The 20,705-nt window shown below is 32.4% G+C and overlaps 1 protein-coding gene across 2 annotated transcripts in view; it reads right to left on the bottom strand.

Moving 5' to 3' along the window:
* Positions 1–4,500: 4,500 nt before the first annotated feature.
* The window catches only part of LOC106872737 (ras GTPase-activating-like protein IQGAP1), a 176,189-nt gene continuing 159,984 nt past the window's right edge, over positions 4,501–20,705 (bottom strand). For both annotated transcript variants that reach the window (XM_089342174.1, XM_014919820.3), the window contains 12 exons: positions 18,535–18,699; positions 18,132–18,199; positions 17,463–17,595; positions 16,799–16,901; positions 15,742–15,886; positions 15,100–15,187; positions 13,765–13,868; positions 12,702–12,816; positions 11,620–11,786; positions 9,708–9,830; positions 8,553–8,661; positions 4,501–5,432 (listed from right to left, as the gene is read on the bottom strand). In XM_089342174.1, the coding sequence (XP_089198300.1) occupies positions 5,319–5,432; positions 8,553–8,661; positions 9,708–9,830; positions 11,620–11,786; positions 12,702–12,816; positions 13,765–13,868; positions 15,100–15,187; positions 15,742–15,886; positions 16,799–16,901; positions 17,463–17,595; positions 18,132–18,199; positions 18,535–18,699 (1,434 nt within the window). In that variant the 3' untranslated portion in view covers positions 4,501–5,318. The remainder of the gene's footprint in view (positions 5,433–8,552; positions 8,662–9,707; positions 9,831–11,619; positions 11,787–12,701; positions 12,817–13,764; positions 13,869–15,099; positions 15,188–15,741; positions 15,887–16,798; positions 16,902–17,462; positions 17,596–18,131; positions 18,200–18,534; positions 18,700–20,705) is intronic.

A 20,705-nucleotide genomic window follows, 5' to 3' on the forward strand; every position in this document is an offset into this window, starting at 1 on the left:
CAAACTGTTTTTATTTATGTGCAAACCAATTTTCTTGTATGTACAGGTGTGACTGTAGTAAGAAGTTTACTTTCCAACCACATGGTCCCAGCATTTTAGGAAAGTCTCCTCTTTTGCAGCCTTGTGAGTGGATTTAGTAGATGGAAACTTAAAGGAGTCCATTGTACATGTATATATAAGGGGCATTCTAGAAGGTCTTAGATTTTTTTTTTAAGAAAAGCAGTTATAATTGTCTAAGATTATTGTAATTTTAGTATTTCATTACTATGCATCTAATAAGCTGACCTACCAACTTTCTCATTCCAGATTGAATGAGACAGCTGTAACAACACTTCAAACACATCTTACTAAACACTGCTTGTCACAGTTGACTTGTTAGCTGAATGCAGTCAGGATGTGAAGACAATTTGGAAGCTTGCTATGCAATAAAAATTTTGAGCTCAATCAGACAAAAATGCTACATGAGCCAAGCATCCATTTTTCACTAGCACAAAAGGATCAGGGACAGTAGAGAAGATGTGAGATGATGAGAAGTGTAGGAGGGAGAGGTATGTCAGTACATAAGAACTAGTTGAGAAAAATTTGCAATTTTCTGGATGAAGACTATCATGTGCCTATAAGAACAATCAGCATACATTTTGGAGATGGTGTGGCAACTGTACACAGAATTATTCATGAAGATTTGAACATGCACAACATTTGTGCAAAGTTTGTTCCCAGGGTGCTCAGTGAGAGAAGGTGAATTGGTGACAGCAGGATGATTGTTGAGCTCATTACCTCCAATCCAAGAGTACAAGTCTTTGGTGACCTGTGATGAAAACTGGATCAACTGTTATGATCCATAGACCAAGAGACAGAGTGCCCAATGGAAGCATCTTGGCTCCCACAGACAAAGCAAGTCTACTGGGAAGCTCATGATGAACTCCTTTTTCAACAGCAAGGGCATCATCTGTATTCATTGAACTCCCTTTGACAAAGACCATTTTGCAGAGGTTTTGAGGGAGTTCAAGAAGAGATTTCATAGCAAAAGGTTAGAGCTCTTCCACTAGGGTCAGTGGCACCTGCACCAGTCCACAATTCCATCCTGGTAACCAACTCCATAACAGTGATTGGCATCAAAACTGTCCCTCACTCTCTCTACAATTTAGACATTGCTCCCTGTGACTTTTGGCTGTTCCTTAAGCTGAAGAACCTCAGAAGCAGTCATTTTCATGATATTGAGAAGATGGTGGCTGCAACAAGGGTCCTAGACATCTTCACTTTGGAGGACTTTTATAAGGCCTTCACAAAATGACTGGAACACTACAAGTGCATTAAAGTGAGAGGATCCTACTTTGCAGGAGATTAGTTTTGTATTTCTTTGAACTTAACAAATGTCTCCCCTGAAGAAGTCAAAATTTCTGGAATGCACACTGTATCCACCTGTGCATGTGCCACTGTCTGCTTTGACTTCATGTGATAGTTGTTGACAGGGCATCTAACCATTGAAAATCCACTTCAACAACTTCAGTCCAAACCATGCACACATGGAAAAGTGGATGTTAAATGATGACAATGATATGCTGTGTGATGCTCATATTTCTCTTCTGCTGAACCATTAAGTTATGGGGATGTAAACAAACCAACACCAGTTATCAAGCAGTGTGGTAGAGGGAAAAATACAAAAACATACATACATGTGGGTCTCTTTCAGTTTTCCTATACCAAAGCCACTCTCAAGGCTGTAGTCGGCCCAAGGCTATAGTAGAAGATACCTATCAAGGTGTCACGCAGTGAGACTGAACGCATAACTGTGTGGTTGGGAAGAAACTTTATACCATGCAGCTATACCCATTATTCAAAACGATTCTCTTGGTCAATGAGTTCCCCAATACGTTTTTTGTTGTGACAGATTCTTGAGTTGGTGCAGTAAAACTTATTTATGAAAACAGGTGTATGTACAAAAAGTATAAACAAGGTGTTAGAAATTGATTAAAATGGGACATAATATGATTTATCTCCCTCTAAATTTCAGGTTACCAAGGTCTGTGAGCAATCATTTTTATCTGTGTTATATAGAAAAACTGTATTAATGTACAGTTATGGAGTGACTATAACATGACAATGTGACATTTGCAATACAAATTATAAAAATTCATATTTGAAAGTTCCATAAACTGAAGCAGTGTTCCATGAATAAGACCAGCTTCTTTGATATATCACAGTGAAGTTTTAAAGTAACTAGATTTATTCCCAATCATTATGAAAATAAATGTTTAAAAATTGTTGGAAATATTTTATTGGATTAAGTTAGTAATACAGTATACAATAAAAGAAACACAAACATGAATCATTGTTTCGACTGAAAACTGTCTTTCTAGAAACAAGAGACAAAGTTTTGAAGAATGTTCATTTTAAATACAAAACATTTATTCACTTCCATAATAATTACTGTGTATGTATGAGAGTGAAAAAGTAAGAAATTCACTATAATCTTTAAGTTCATCTTTTAAGATCAAAAGAGGAAAAGCAAAAGAAAAAACTCCCACAAATTGCAGTTTTATTCTCAGACTAAAAATTAAGTTATATAATTATAACAGAGTAGTAAGATGTTCAAATTGGTAATATGTTATCCTGGACTCTCTACTGTATCTAGTCTAGTAGCTTCTTGGAATCAACAACATTAAAACATTTTAGTGGCAGCTTAATTATTTTTCTTTACATTATAAACCATAAAAGAACTAGAACTTTAAATATTGTTCTTAATAAAAAGTCTTCTGTGATTATTTTATATATGTAGTAATTAATGTTGATAATTTAAGGCAAATGATTCTCAAGATAGGGATAAGTTCACCTTCAGCTTATAGTTTTAGTGATTTACATTTGCAGTATACAATAATTCATGAGCCACTAACATATTATATGCTACGTACAACTTAAAAATTGCTCAAAAAGAATTTTAAACAAGAATACTAAAAATTTAATGTTTAACTAATTGGTTCAGCTCAAACTACTAATAGAGACAATTGTCTAATAACATATTAGTGAGAGAGAGAGAGAATATCTGAGAGAGAGAGAGCAAACATTAAAACATTTAGGTGTCAAAAGCTTTTTGGAATGGTATAAAAAAAGTTTTTGCAGCTCTATAAACAACATGTATGAAGTTTTTGTGTAGAGCTTTTTGTATTTTTTAAAAACTTTTTGATACAAATACTGCAGATTATGACAAAATATGATTTCTTTTAATATACCGTGAAAATTGGTAAACTTTTCAAACATGCCCTTCCGTCCGAGGAAAGTATTTTACAGTTAATAAAAAACCCCATATAAATGACAAAATAACCATCATTCCACAATCTTAAGTTAATGAAAGGGAAAATATTTACATCGATTACAAGTTGCAAAAACAGGGGAAACACAAATTACACAAGACAGAAGGATTTACTAAATAACAAGTAGCTTTAATATATTGATTCATTATATGCCTTAATGTAATAATAGAGGAAATATGATCCTAGATACTTATCTTTTACTTTCAAATATTTACCACTGAATAATTATAAGCAAACTGATTTATTTATAATTTCCAGTGTTGTGGTGCAAAACTAGGCTGTGAATCTTAAGTGAAATTAACTGCTATGGATAGTTTCTTAGTGTTTATAACTTGAGACTATGGCCAGTGCTATTTCCTAGTAGACTAGGTGATTGGGTGAGACACTAAAGTCAGGGGTGCCATGTGCAACATACACGAAATTTATTGGATTTAATTAAAATAACAAAAACTTATAAAGGGAGCAGGTGAAGTCACTGCTAGAACAAAAATAGTTGGAAGACATGAGTGGGTTTGGCGAGAGGCTTGTGTGGTGTTATGACCTGTTACATAGTTTAGCATAAAATATTTCAAATTTTGCTCGGTAGAAAATTTACTCAGTGATATACATGTTCATAAAACTATAGATTTATTGTTCACAAGTTAATTATAAATTTTTAACTGCATTTTCAAGTTGGTGTAATGAGGGTGATGGCTGGAGGAGGAAGTAGAAAAAATTGAAATAGAAGACTCTCGTTGTAGGTTTGGGGGAAGGGGGTGCATATTGTAGCACTGGCCTAGGGTGCTGGATACCCTGGCACTGGCCCTGCTTAATACAAAAGAACATTCATTAGATTTTACTTTCTTGAAAATCATTTAAGACAACTGGATTTTGGGCTCATGCCTGATCATATATAAATTTTGTTTTCCCAGCTAGTGTGTAGCAAAGAAAAGAAACAAAGCATTTGTTACGATACAAAAAGTTTTAGAAATGAATAAAGTAAATAAGCAACCCAACAACGTTTTTACTTGCATTTGACAATAATTAAAAATATATTAAAAAGAAAAACTTCCATTATATTTAAGTATATATACACACACACAACATTTGTATGTTTGTGATTATATCAAGTGTACTAGAAAATGAAAAACAATCAAATTAAAAAGGAAAAAAAACACAAGGTCAAACACACAAAAATAACTACTTTAAATAAATGTTGACAATTTTTTTTCTTTATTAGGAATTTATTGGTTTTCAGTATATGTTTATAACAGACAATTGTATGCAATAGTCATGGATAGACCTAAATTACAGACTAAATATAAAAGCTAAATAATAAAACTAAAATAATAAATCAAGAAAATCTATTCATATTTGAACATCTAAGTAACATAAACTATCATAATTTATAATTATTTAAGAAAAGAAGAAAAATAGCACAAAGAAAATGAAGGAAACAAAACAAAAACAAAACAAAAACCCATTCAGTCCACATTCTGGTGCACATTTTTTCAAGCAAGTTTTGAGTTCATATGCACAAAATAGAGATATGTGAAATAAAATGATGCATTAATCTGAATTATAATTTACATTTTTTACTGTATTATAAAGAAATTGGTTTGTAAAACTGAAAGAGATTATATATATTGACAATATATATATTCCAATAATTGTTCCAATAATTCTGGTAGAATCAGTTTGGAATTGTATTTATTTTAAATAAAAAGTTGTAAAGCTAAATTCATCCATATGCTGCATACACAGAAGACTAAGAAATCCATCGAGAATATTTACATGCAATGAAAAACATAAAATTATAATTAATTCACTCGTGTTCCCAATAATAACTGATGGAACGAATTCCTTCCTATAAGCTGGAAAAAATCTCATGAATTTTTTTTTTTTTTTTATGTTCACATTTTAACTATTTTGTCTGCATAATATGATTATGTTGTAATTGAGTAGAAAGCAATCCTCGACAGGAAGTTCAGTGCAGACAGACACTTGGAAGATAAATTTGTGTCCTGTTCACCTGCCATAAAATTTACGGTTCAGGAGAAATATCAGTAAATTGACATTCACTTTTGCACGGTTAAACATGTTCATTACAGCAACACCTTCATACTGCAGCTGGAGCAAATCCTAAAAGTATAAAAAATAATTTCAACACACAGTCAGGATTAGCTCAAGATTCATCATTCTATACTGGCTAGAAATATAAGAGCCAACATTTTCATATTCATATAAAAACCTACATCATTTCATAGCCAAACCTCTTACAGGTGTCTTTTAGCTTCCACAATTCCAGACTTCCTCAAATACCATTTCACAACATTTTCGTGCTCAGCATGCAACACACAAATACAGTATCAATATTCCAGAAATTGCATCTAATACAAAGCCACATATTTCTGTGAAGCTGCTGCAGAATACACTGTCATATGACATCACAGCTGATATACACCACACAGCCTACTTGTTATCTAAGAAAAAACCCACCACCAATTAAGAAGGAAGATTCCCTTGAGACAATACACTGGCTAATATTCCAAGAAACTATTGGAGCAAACAATAGCCTCTTAGGTAAAACAACATTAGAATAGAAACATGTATCCTGGATGTAGAATGGGTCCATCATATCCATGTTTATCATAAGAGATGACTCAAAGGGTTGGCACCAGGAAGGAAATGCTACCACAAAATAGCAAACAATGATAAGTACTATTGGACAGTTATGGGCCTGCAAGGTTAAATTCTGTTATGGCAGGAAAATGACTTTAAAACATTTGATTGAACAACTAGTAGTTTCCATATTATTTCAATATATGTATGTTGCACCACAATTCCAATTAATATTGTAGGTATAGTACTGGAAGATTTGGAGACCCTTATCAAATAATACATTGGCTTTTGCTAGCATGTGTTTGTCCTGGATAAATTTGGTTACCTTCATTCTAATTTACAAAAGCACTGAGTCTAGAATTTCTCTCATACACAGGTGAGTAAAATGTATATCGAAAAACCTTAAGATGAACTGAATTCATCCAGTATGAAGTAATTCATTCTCATTATGTGAAGAATCCATTCTCATTATGTGAAGAATCCATTCTTCATTTTAAAAGTGTTAATCTTACTAATTTAATATTTTGCCATCTCTACAGCAGCCCCACTCAAGTGATGGTGATTTTAGTCTTGCAAACTATCTGGTCATTAAGAATGAAATGTCCGATTTTGAACTGAAAGTTTATTTTACTTTATCTCAATGAAAAGCAATGCAGTTAATCTAAGTATGCACCTAAATTATCAACACAATTTTACCATTTTATTGGTAGCTTATTTATGCCAGCAGCAAAGAATTCTGGAGAGCAAGAGGTGATGAAATCATAAAAGGCAGTTCTTGCATCTTCAGATTTGAAGTTTTTTCCTTGAAAAAAGTTGTCGAATGCCTGGAAAATGTGATAGTCAGTTGGTGCAAGGTCTGGTGAATATGGCGGATGCAAGTTCAGTTCTTGTAACTTGAGTTGTGCTCTTTGTGCAACATGTGATTGAGCATTGTCTTGCAAAAGAATTGGCCCGTCTCTATTGACCAATCTCAGTTGTTTAATTGCAAATTCACTCATCATTTCATCCAATTGGTTAATGTATACATCCACTGTAATTGAGTTATCGGGTCTCATGAAGCTGTAGAGGATGACACCAGTGCTGGACCACCAAACAAACATCATTAGCTTTTTTTGGTGAATATTGTTTTTGCGATTGTAAGGCGATAAGCTGGCTGAAATGTTAGCACACCAGGCAAATTGCTCAGTGGCATTTCGTCTGTCTTTGCATTCTGAGTTCAAATTCCACCGAGGTCGACCTTGCCTTTCATCCTTTTGAGGTCGATAAATTAAGTACCAGTTGCATACAGGGGTTGATCTAATCGACTGACCCCCTCCTCCCACCAAAGTTTTGACCTTGTGCCTAGAGTAGAAAAAATTCTTTTTGGGATTGTGTTTTGGCACTTCATCTCTGTCCAACCACCATGCAGAATGCTTGCAATTGCTGAAAAGAATCCATTTTTCATTACACGTAACAATACGATGCAAAAACAGTTTGCTTTTATGTGTGACAGCAAAGAACAGCAAATTTCAAGACGTGTGGTACCCACTTGTCCAGCTTCCTTATCCTGCCGATTTGTTTCAGATGGACTAATGCAGTTGGAATTGAAACATCAAACCTTGCTGTTAACTCATGCGCAGTGGTGAGATGTATCCGCTTCCACTATAGTTCCAGCTCATCATTATCCACCTTAGTCTCAGGTCTACCATGGGGCTGATTTTCAAGAGTAAAGTCACTAGACCAGAACTTCTCAAACCATTGAGGTACAGTGTACTCATTCACCACATCTTCACCTAACACCTGACTGATGCTTCAAGCTGTCTGGGATGCATTAGTTCCATGACGGAACTCATTCATAAAAGACAAGCTTTTGATCTATCCATGGGTTCACAAAAACTGATTTACAAGAGAAAACTCAATATAATCAGACACCATGAAATGCATTTCGAAAAGTGATGATGTAACTCTTCAATGTTGTAAAACAAAGAAATGTCAGGATAAAAAAAGAGTTAACAACTTCAAACTTGGTGCATAAGAAAATCAGACATTTCATTCTTAATGACCTGATACATAGCAACCTCACAAGTGTTGGTGCCACAAACATAGAGTAGGGGGAGGAAGCAACTACATGGAGTGGTTGGCATGAGGAAAGGCATCCAGCTAGAAAAACCATGTCTTAGCAGACACAATCCTCTGACCTATTCGACCCTGTTGGATTGTCCAACCCATGCCAGCATAGAAGACGGATGTTAAAAGATGATGATGATTACAATCATAATTTATAAATATCTAAATAAATTTAATTTTCATATACTGATTATATTTTCTTTCCAAATCATTCACATCTCAAATTATTGGCAACTGTTTCATAACTCACACTTTTACATAGTGTGTCAAAAGTAGAGAGTGGTTAACGGAGGCCATTTTCCAACAGGAAGCTAAGACAGTGATATCAGAGAGGCTTGTTTATAAAACACAATTAGACTTTGTATTTATACTAAAACTATTAAGTGAAGATCAGGCCAAAATGGACAATAGGCATGTTTGATAGAAATTATCTATCTGAAAATTGTTTGTGTGTAATTAAAGTTGTAATAACTAGTTTTAAAAAAGTCTGAACACACACACAAAAAGACAGTTCTTTGAAATAACTTTTCTTACCTGAAACACAAGTTCAACCTTTTCCATATGGACTCCTAAAAACTTGGCATTCACTTCAAAAACACCAGTCTTCTCGGTATTGGAAATCTCAAAAAGAACATTCTTAAACCTGTAAGGATAAAATAAAAAGTATACTTCACTATTAGTTAGTTACCAGGCATGCATTATCAACTTCATATTTCACAGCTAAAAATTCTACACAAATTGAGTTCTACACCAGTTTATTAGTTTTGCAATGCCTAAGTGAAATATATGTATGTGTGTGTGTGTGTGTCCCACTATTGCTTGACAAGTGTTGATGTATTTGCATCCCTGTAACTAAGCAGTTTGGCAAAAGAGACTGATAAAGTACAAAACTTGAAAAAAGTACTGGGGTCATTTTATTTAATTAAAAACTCCTCAGGTGGTGCCCCAGCATGGCTGCAGTCTCATGACTGAAACAAGTAAAAGAGAAAAGATATATATAAAATTCAAAAGATTAGTTTTCCTCTTCAGTTCTGATGGGTTGCTGAACTTCATGAACAAACACTAAACTGGATGCCACTAATTTGTGAAAACTCATTCACAAACACACTTCAAACATCTGACTCTACACATCTATTGTTTCTCCTCTGCTTATTCTATCACTGCTTCTATGAATTCCCTACTCTTCCCAACTACCTTACCCAATCCTTCCTCCCTAGAATACCAGCCTTCTGGAATTCTCTTGTAGATGTGACTATCAATCACATCAATATCTCAACGGTGTCTAGAAGTTGGTTGCTAACCTCATAGACACTGCTCTTTCATTCTCGACAAAAATCCCATACCAACAGATCAATTCAACTGTACACCACAATTATATATATATATATATATATATATATATATATATATATATATATATATAAACCCATATGGCTAGTCTTTTATTTTAATAAAGTAAGCCCTACAATGCAAAATCAGGCTTTTGTTTTTCATTTTATAAAATTTTATTAATACTTTTTTCCTGAAAGGGTAGAGTCTGACTACTCCAGGTCTTGATAAGTATTATATTACAAGCTGTGAGCTAACATAAATATTACTAACATTTATTTGTATCACTGTCAATGATCTAAGTCAGTTGCAAAAGTTTGTGGTAGTGTAACATCTATGAATAATAATCAGTGAACTTACTGGTTGACAGCCAAATCTTCTATTTCCAAAATCAGGCCCTTCTCATAAAGCTGGGCAGCACTGTATTTCACAGTGGTCAGATTGTCATCTTTACGAAACAGGGTAAAAGACCTTGATTTGCGACTGGAGATTTAAAAAAAAAAAAAAAAAAGGAATGTTAAAAATTTCCTGGATACTGTCATTTTTAATTTTTGAAGTTATTACTTCAAATGGCAGCAACAAAAACAGTTTGGTATTTGGTCACTTAATAGGATACAAATTTCAACATTCATTCTTATGAGCAGACAATATCTCATCAACAGAACATTTTGTTTTTACTAATAACAGTTAGCCTAACTCTTATAGGCTTCTGAAACACTTCACATGACAGAATATGAACTTAAAGAAAAGCTTAACAATTCAACTTGGATCAATAACAATTTAATAGCAATGTGCTGATGACCATAATTGGTATTATCATTTGCTTTAAGAGATCACTAGGTTATAAGCAGAACATGCTGTTCTTAAGAATTAAGTGAAGAAATGAAATAATATATGAAATCTTAAGATCTAGTTGTTACAAAATGAGTAGAAGAACATCAGAAACATTTTCAAACTTAGGATGGTCTAGAGTCCCAAATCCAAAGATCAGCATGGCAATATCCAGAACCATCTGAAAAGTAGTCTTGCTTGGTATGTAAAAACTATGTATAAAGGAATTAAATATTGGGTTATAAGTGCAACCAATAGGCATAAAAATATAATGAAATTTCAGATAGACTGGATGGAGAATCAGGACTTCAGACATGACAGATGCAAAAAAAAAAAAAAAAATAGTTAGCAGTAAGAGCAGCCATCATGTAATTCGTGAACTGCTCAAATGGCCTTTTCCTGTATTGATTAATTTTTTTCCATTGCTTAGTCTTGGAGAACCTACAAACAGTCAAAGACAATATTTGACCTTTGGGCAAAAGAAAGAAATCATAAATCATGGGTTATCTTTGGACTGAATGCTTACAATCAATTGGAGTCTGTTAAAAGCACTCAGGTATCAACTTACAACAGGTACAGTGCTTTGAACAGACTTTCGCATAGTTTCGGTCAATTCAATTTCATTCACATAGCATAGATTGACCTGAGGCTTTGGGAGAAAACATTTGCCTAAGGTGTTGCACAGAGGGATCAAACCTAGAACTATATGGTTGCAAAAAAGCCTTTTCATTGCATAGCCAAGCTTGCTAGATATAACAGATAGTTTTGAAGTTTTGGTTGTTTACATCATCAAATGAGTACTGTGATAGTTGAAGAGAAAGAGTAAAGTAATGGTTGAAGAGAGAGTAGAGTAATAAGTATAAGAAAGGAAGGTTAAAGAAGTTCAGTGCCATCTCCTTTGTTCACAAAGGATATACATACACACACACATATATGTGTGTGAGAGAGAGAAAGAGAGAGAGAGAGAGAGAGAGAAAGAGAAAGAGAGAGAAAGAGAAAGAGAGAGAGAGTATATGTAAGAAAATGGTAAAGATTATGAAGACACATAAAAGTTGAGATGCTGTATGGTATTGAAATTTGGACATTGAATACAAAGGATCAGCAGTTTGTAAGGGGAGCGTGTTGATTATATGCAACAAGTTTTAAGAAAGGCAGAATCAAAAAGTAGTTGAGAACTGAAAGCCATCTGCATTAGTATTTACAAGTAAAACAAGAAGATAACATGCTTAATGAAAAAGTAGCTCGTAGTAAGAGATGGGGAAGTTGGAGCTCACAGATGAAATGACAGAAGAGTGACAAAACCCTTTTAGTGCAAACAAACTCTTCTAGCTTTTGACAACATGGGGAAATAGTTAATAAAATACCACTACCAATGAAATAACTTGAAACTGATTTGAAAGTAAAAAAAAAAATCACAGGAAGAATAATGATTTTTACTAACTTTTCCTTGTGTGCCATATTATCCAAGCAGGTTTTCACATACAGGTTGTAATAGTCGATTTGTTCTTCATAGAAAGCCCTTTTATTGTGCAAACTTTTTACTGCACTTCGTAGTCGTATCAATTCCTGTCTACGTGTATTTCTATAACGCCGTTGGTTGCGAATATCCTATAGGTGTAAAAGGAAAAGATATTTTTTAATTTGAAGAATATAGGACTGATAATACAATATGTTTGTACCTTGTTCATTTTTCCATGTTAGCTTGGGTTATGCAAATATATTTTGAAGGTATTGTTTTATAGCTGGTTGCCCTTCCTGTGGCTAAATAAGGGGTATCTTACTTGACACATCTTTGAAGGTACAAAACCAGTAGTCAACTTGTTAACAGGAGAGCAATGTCACCATCCATAGCTGAGTGAATTTTCTAAGTGTAAATGTAACCAAAAACATGCATGCATACACACACACACATGTGCATATATATGCAAGTTAAAGGTTCCTCTCCTGTTTTTCTTAGTCCTACAAGCCTTCACAGAAAAGTTTTAAAACTGAATGTCCATGGGGAGTTCTATATACTGATAATCTAGTTCATAAAATGAATTTCTTCACACTACAGCTATGCCTGCATCTTAATCCATTTGATGGATTAAGTATATTAATTTATGAATGTCCATAGCATGAACCCTTCTTCAATTGAAGATGGTAACTACTTTCCATTCAGGTAAACTTGATAATAATGAAACAGAGAAGTTAAAAATACAATGAAATGATTAGCATGCACCTCAAAATTAGTATTATCTTAAAAACCAACAGTTTCACATGGTTTGCAAGTAATTCTCAATTGATTGAGCTAGTTAAATTAATAATGAAGATGTTTGATATTCCTTTAAAAAAGTCAAGATATATTTTTCCTTTCTCATGTTTAAGATGTAACATGAGAAATTTTATTAAAAGACTCAAAATCATATTACATTGGGTTAGATACTATCCTATTTTGTTTGAACTTTGGAATTCATCAATGTCTTTTTACAGCAAGTATTTTGTTAAAAAAATATTTTTGTCGCTATAAAAGTTAACTTTTACCCGTGCAATAGAATTAATGATGTCTTGGTATTTATTTTTTCGAGTTACTAAATTGGCAAGTTCAAGATTTTGAAGATTCTTTTTAATTTTTCCTTTCATCATTTCCAGGGGTAGCCTATAAATAAAAATAAAAACATTCACTAACTGCATTTCAGAACTGTTCATATGAAGTTTGAATAAATGCATTTTGTATGATATATTTATAATAACGTTGTTTTACTACATCATCTTTATAACTTTAAATACTCTTTGTAATACTGCTTTACCACATAATCTTTTATGACGTTAAATACTTTTTATAATGACATTGTTTTACTAAATACAGTAGAACCTTGTGAAGTATATTTGCCACTTAAATGCGGCTAAACCCTCGTTCAGAGATTTAACATTGTTAGTAGAACCTTGGTTTTCAAACAACTCTGATCACGAATAAATCGTACTTTATCTCTCATCTTTCTCATATTCATTTAATACAGTAGTACCTATGTTTACAAATGCCTCTGATCACGAATAAATTGTGCTTTATATCTATCTATCGATCTATAAAGCACGATTTATTCGTGATCAGAGTTGTTCAAAAACTCTGAGGTACTACTGTAATCATAATCAAGGCTACCATTGAATTTGTTCATTTTACATCCATTTTATTTTCGAATAAGCATGGGTTAGACAAATATAAAATTGAAGCATTGCTTTACAACCAGATAGTCTTCATATCATCAAAGGTGAGCAGGAAGTGGATGATTTGTTGGCAGAAATAACAACAATATAGCTTGCAACTCACAACTTTCCAAGTAAGTTAACACAGAATACATAACAGGCAGTTTGCAGTTTCTGTCTCCCAAATTTACAAGGCTTTGACTGGTCCGGAGCAATAACAGATGACACTTACCCAAGGTGCCATGTATTGGGGTTAAAAACAGATTCACATGGCTGGGAAGCAAATTTCATAACCACACAAGGTATAATTCAGAGTCATTGACAATATATTTTGAAGAACAATAAAATCTCTGTTACTTCAAAATGATTTCATTTTGTCACTAAAAGTACGAACACAACTTACCTATTGTCACCCAACAGAGAGGTTTGTCGCTCTAATTTTCCTTGGTTGGAAGCTTTTTTATCTATCATGTCACGCTTTTTAATCAATGCTTGGTGAATGTCTTCCTGAAGTGCAAAACATTTTAAAATGAAAGTGGTAACTATCTGGGACAATATTTATTATAAAATATCAATACTTAAAAGACACACAACCTTACAATAGATTAAATAAGTTTTCCCTCAACTAAAACTATAAATCAAGAGGCTTAGAAAAATTCTCAAATTCAAGTTTGTTTTTAAAGCAAACAGTTGAATGTAAGAAAAAAAAAATGCAATTTCCATTTTAGATAGATAAAGTTGCAACAAAACAAAATAATGCAATCGAGGATTTGATAATTTATTCTTAATGTGTTCTGGCAGATTCAAATGCAGACATATAGTTGTTGCTGTTGTGTACATCACTGGAGAACAACTTTTACCTTTTACAACATATTCATAACACATTTGGCTCATTGGTACAAGGTATTCTGGGACAACAATGTTTCTACATGTGTCTCACCAGCCAGAAGTACCCAGACCTTTAAGCCTAAACAAGCCACTGGTTTGGTTTATAATTTCAGAAAACAAAACTGTTCGCCAATTAGTGCTTACATCTGCCAACCTGGTATGGTATGACACCCACATCAGTGATAGGTCATAAAAGTCAGACTATGTCACATCTTCCACTTGGAGACTAGTGTGGCACATTGGGCAAGTGCTAGCAACCCCTTAGCCTCTCATACCAGGGATATAGTAAAGACAGTATCAGCAGGATGTTGGATAACCGACAAGATAGAGGAGTCCTAGACCAACAGCTTGAAGATTATTACAGCCAAACAGAAGATCTGCATCATGAGACAATGGTTGGATGTCAACTAGCAAGCAAGTTGCTGCTGCGGGCAGCAGTATCATCAACAATGCTTGTTGCACTCTTGTACACTACTTGGTACCTGGTCTGGAAGCTCAGAGAGGCAGTCCAGTCTGATGGGAGTAATGATGTCAACTGCCTTACCATCCAAGGCATTTTGTTTCTGAACAGAACAGTCAACATCAACTTACAATGGACAGTCAATGATGATATCTGCCAACCAATAAAAAAAATTGTTATTTGCACCATGTACAGCAAGATTTGAAATGATTTGCATATTTATTCTTAATGCATTCTGGCAGATTCAAATCCAAAATATGCTAGTTGCTGTTGGGTACATGAAAATAATGATATTTAAAAAAATAAAGCAATTATAAACATTTAGTAATGTTTTAGTTTTAAAAAAATATATCTTGACAACAAACTATTATATTGAAGTATCCTCCTTACTTGTTCATCTGTTGATGGTACTTCCAAAATCTGCGAAAGAGTTTCTCCAGATTGGCAGGCTATTACATCAACTATCATTTTCTTTGTTCTAAAAAAAAAATAAAAGTTAATAAAAAAAAAATTTGAGTCAGTTCTTAACCTTAAATTATAGAAGCACTTCAATGACCATAGATTTAATCTTAAAAAAAAAAAGAAAAAGAAGACAAACAAACAAACAAATCTATTGAAAATTTATGTGAATTCTGAACCCCCCCACCCAAACAATCCTGTCTCCATCTTTACTTTTGTGTTTTTAAAAAGTTCTTGTATGGCTTTCATCACAAAATAGATTGATAAGAATAGAAATTGTGTTGTAGTCACTGAAAGTATAAGACTATTTTGAAGATATTCTTTAAAAAAATTCACTAATGATTATTATTCATTATTTGGAAGCTGACAGTACATTTGCATGTTAGTTTAGTAAAAAGAGAAATAAATGTATTTAGCTAGGTAGACTGAAGTATGTTGAGTGATGTGTTTGTATATGAAGGGATTGTAGCTGTGTTTTTTTAACTAATGATCATGTGGTTAGTAGTCAAATAGTTTTATCTCTCAGATATCTATATAAATGAAAAAGATACAAAATGAAAAATACAAAATTACCTGATCATCATTCCTTTAATGTCAGACATATCGTCATCAGGGACCTCGAATTTATTCATTAAAGTGAGAGTAATTTCAGTTTTAGCCAACTGAGCTCGTACACTCTCATCTAGGCCATCTTCTCCCCCTGCATTGATCTCGGCACCTAAAAATTGAAATAAAATTTCATTCCAACACTGATATTGGAGGCTACATATTTTCTTCTTAAAAACTCAAAATGGCATTTTAACTCAAGCAATAAATATAGATAAAATTTTATTCAAATTGTTAGTGAAACTGTTTTTTTGTACATGAACATCTTAATATCAGATAGTTAACTTTGTAATGAAAAGAAATAACTTAGAGAAATAAACTTTGGCATGTACAGTAATATACTTTTTCAAAATGAAAAAGGTAATTAATATTTTTTCAATATAATAAGCTTCACAGAAAAATTCCAGTATTAAATTTTGTTGTTTAACTATTTGGATACTGAAGTTTTAAGAATATGAATCCACTGTTAATGTTATTAAATTATTATTATAAGGGATGAATCTGAGCTCATAACTTCTTAAATATCTAAACATTTACTGAGAGGATAATTTAAACGCCTGCTTTTAACTTTTAATATTTGCATTTATTATTTTCCTTACAGAAAATGATTTTCAATTCCAAATGACTGAAAAAAAAAAAAAGAACAAAAAACACACTTTGGAGAAAATTGATTTTTTGCAATTACAACATAAAAGAGTCAGTTTAGCCATTTAAAAATACAAGAATCTGCTATTTCCACTTTTCTTAAGTTACCAAAATCTTTCATCATACTGTTATGATCCAGTAACAGACACAGTTCCACTGAGTTGCAGTAGAACTATTACAATGGTCAGGTTGCAGCTGTGTGACACCTCACAAAATAAATTAACAGTTAATTTAACAGATTCCATGAGTTTTTAAATGGCTAAAATGGTTCTTTTATGATGTAATTGCTTCAGTTTTATACTTGGTCTCAGAGCATGTCATTTGTTAGAGAAGCACAATTTCAAAATAATCTTTCCGAAAAAAAAAAGCATATTCTTACCTAATAAAGCATCAACCGTGGGGCACTCCCCAAGATCTTCCAGCAGTTCATTTAGTGGATCATTATGATCTGGTGAAATGGTATCTTGATGTTTCAGTAAAAGCTGCAAACAAAATAAAAGATTATTTATTTACTAAATTATCTGTATTTCAGAGGATTTTTTTTTTCTTTTCCTCTTAAGAAATTTCCTCCAAATTAATAAATGACACGAATGCATGAAAACTATGTGGAAGCCTGTTGTGTGTACATCTATCTATCTACTTACCTGTGTGTCTGTCTATGAGTGTGTGTGTGTATGTGTGTTCTTCTCCCATTTATTTCACTAAACCCTTCAAGGTGGTGCTCAAGCATGGCTGCTGTCTAATGACTGATTGAAGTGAAAAGTATCAAATTATTCTGTTTATACATTATATAATTTTCTATGAAACACTTTCCAAATAGAAAAGTCAAACACTGACTGACTGACTAGATATTCTAACAATAAATAACTACATTATAAATATTAATCTTCATTATTGTATTCTAACATAGAATGTAAAAATTATTTAAATTAAGATATCACAACATACTAACAACTGACTTTAAAAACAAACAAACACACCAACAGAATAATAATGCAATTTGGTTTTTACATGAAATATTTAGTGATACAGTAAATACTAACTTGGTGAGTATCACAGATTTCTTGAACAGACATGTAGATTACTGGTTTTGACACCATAGTGGCATCCGTATATTGGTCGATGTTAAACTTATTTTCTAAGTCTTCAACTTCACAAGCCATTTGGAAAAAGTTTCTGAAATAGCATTTAAAAAAAAAAATCATTATAATCAAGTAATTTCTCTATAACATTAGAACGCTCTATTAAACTTAAACTTAGCATTAAGATTGCTCTATCATATATAATGCTTATTTATTCATATTGTTTAATTTTTAGGATGACATTGGAAGGTAGGAGTGAGAAGCCAGATCTAGCTAGTTTGAACATAAAACACAGGTAGAATATTTGGGTCAGATATGGCTGGTTTAAATGCTAAAGGGTTAGATCAATGTTTAATTATGGATGACAATGTCTTTTGACTTTGATAAGAGCAATTAGTATCAGTAAACTACAATAAGTGGTCTGATTAAAAGAATTGTAAAAATAAATCATTTTGCTATTGGCAAAATGACTGCCCCTTCCACCAAGACAGCAATAAGAACAAATAAATATTTTACATTTGCAAGTTGTATAAACAAACTGGTATTTAATGACCAAGAGGTAAATCTTGAAAGCTTTTTACACAAAATTTTTTCATTAAAAAGCAGAAAAGCTAAAATGAAAATACTTACTTGAATTTTTTATGAGCTTCTCTGATGTAATCGTTCATACAAGAAAGATGGCTACTGTCACCAGCAAACTATAAAGGTTCAATTTAAAAAAATAAAATAAAAAAGGATATGTTTATATTCAAGTCAGATGACAAAAGTTTTTCAACACATAAGCTGGTAAATAACAGAGTTTCTGGAACCATTCCAAAATTAAAGTGAATGCAAACCTCACCAGCTTAATTAACAAAACTGAACAATTTTTGTTTTTGAAATTAATATCAAGAATATTATTCCTAAAATATAAGACATGGCTATGTAGTTAAGAAATTTGCTTTGGTTTACTAAAATTTGATATTGATCATTTACAAATTAAAGAAGTTAATATAAATTTTTAAGATATAAAGAACTAGTAAGATGATCTCACCCCCTTGTTAGATGCAGCAAATTGAAGAATCTTAGCAATTGACCCAAGATTCCTCCGCTGGTCAGCACTAAGAGCTTTGTTGGCGCTGACATCGATAATATCAAAAGCATCTGGAGCCACAATGGCAGAATTTATGTAGCGGTAATAGATAAGGTTACCAACAATCTGCAAAAGAAAAACAAAACCATTCTATAGTAAAATACTAATTAAGTACCAGTATAATATGGTTTTCACTGAATATAAAAAAAAAACAACAAAAAATGGAGAATAGAATACAATAGATTAATAAAATATTTTAACAATCGTAAATCATTTCTTTATAATGGCAAATAGTATATACCCAGATAATATTATAATGAAATATATATTTTAGATAAACGGAATTTATCAAATAAAAAATGTAAGATCCTGGGAAATTGCACAAACTAAACAAACATTAATATACAAATGCAATAAATATTTCTTGAAAAAAAAAAAAAATTCAAGATTAGATAACTCTGGATAAAGATATATATATATACAAGAAAATCCATGGAGAAATTCAGATAGTTATTAAATGATAGTAGTTGAGATGTATAATATATACATTTCATATTAAGTCTCCTTGCTAATAGTCATCTTTGTTACTATCTAACACTCTACCTTTCTCTTCCCTACTCTCTCTCTCACACACACACATTATGTTGTCTGATTAACAAGAGATGTAACACATTTGCAGCATTCATTTTCAATCACCTCCTTATCACTGCATGTCATTATTGCTAACCATCTCTCTCTCTAATTTTTCTCTCACACATTACTGACATTCATCAAGCAATCAGTCTCTTCTATTAGTCTTTTTCTCATCATGTCACTTCACTAAATTCTGAAGTCCAAGATGCAGTTGTTGCATAACTTCAAGAAGCTAAGATATTTTATATTTACATTTAAAGCTCCCTCATTCTTACTGTTTTTATTTTATTTTATTTCCTTAACAGCATCCAAAATGTATAATCTTTTTCTCTTTCCTACCACACTCTCACTTACGTTGCTTCTATTCAATCTCCTTACCAACAATTGCTATCTAGCTCTCTCACTCACTCACTCTCCCTATCCACTTGTGTTAGAAAGGAATGAATAAAAGGAGACAATGTAAAGTAGAGAGGAATCGTTAGTTGTAACAGGGAGAAGACAACTCTCCTACTGGTACAAAGATAGAATGCACCTAGTATACTCATTAAAGTGGTTGGCAATAAGAGCATCCAGCAGTAGAAACCATACTAAAAATATAATATATGAATGAGATGTAGTCCCTGACCTGTCTCAGAACTGACTTAAATCATCATGACCAGTCCAACCAATGCCATCATAGAAAAGCAAATCTAATAGGATAATGATAAAATAGGTTGGGATATATATAACATTTTTTTCTTCCTATCAATTTTGTTACAGATTTTAAACAAGGAAAAATAAGAAATACCAAATAAAAAAGTTTAAAAATTATTGAAACCAAAATATATTTCAATTGAGATAGACCGGCAAAACAGAACTAGTATGATACTTGATTGAAGTAAGCATAAAATATGTATTCATTGGAGCTAAAAACCTGATAGCTAAAACATTTTTTAACATTCATTTTTGTAGTTAATGAATGTGCATTTTTTTTTTGTAAGTGATAAGATTTGAAAGTCTTATTGACATTAGTTTAAACATGCACAAATTTAAATTAGCTGAAAATACAAGGAAAATCACATTCTAATGTATAAAAAATAAGAAAGCATCACCAAATACCATGCACAACATAAGTAGCTGTCTAAAATCAACAGGTTCAGAATTCATTATTTATGAAGAGGAACAAAAAGGAAATTAAAAAAGTAACTAAGATCAATCAGTATCTAATGGGATATAAATAGAAATGAAAATACAAAAATGCATAATACACAAAACAAAATTATGTAATGTTAAGATGAAAAACATTTTGTGAAGATCCTAGATTATTTTCCTTTTAGAAAAAGAAAGAGAATTTTATAATTGAAGGATGTGACAGTCACTACAAGTCTGCAATAATAGCAAACAACAAAGAAGAGGTAACCACTTAGTTTAGTTCTTAAAATGTCAGTTCTTATTGTGGTTAAGATTAGTCTTCTGTCTCAGAAAAAATGAAATCCTGATAAAAAACTGAATATGTCAGA

Source organism: Octopus bimaculoides, chromosome 2, assembly GCF_046866305.1.
Source record: "Octopus bimaculoides isolate indiv1 chromosome 2, ASM4686630v1, whole genome shotgun sequence".
Lineage (NCBI taxonomy): Eukaryota > Metazoa > Mollusca > Cephalopoda > Octopoda > Octopodidae > Octopus > Octopus bimaculoides.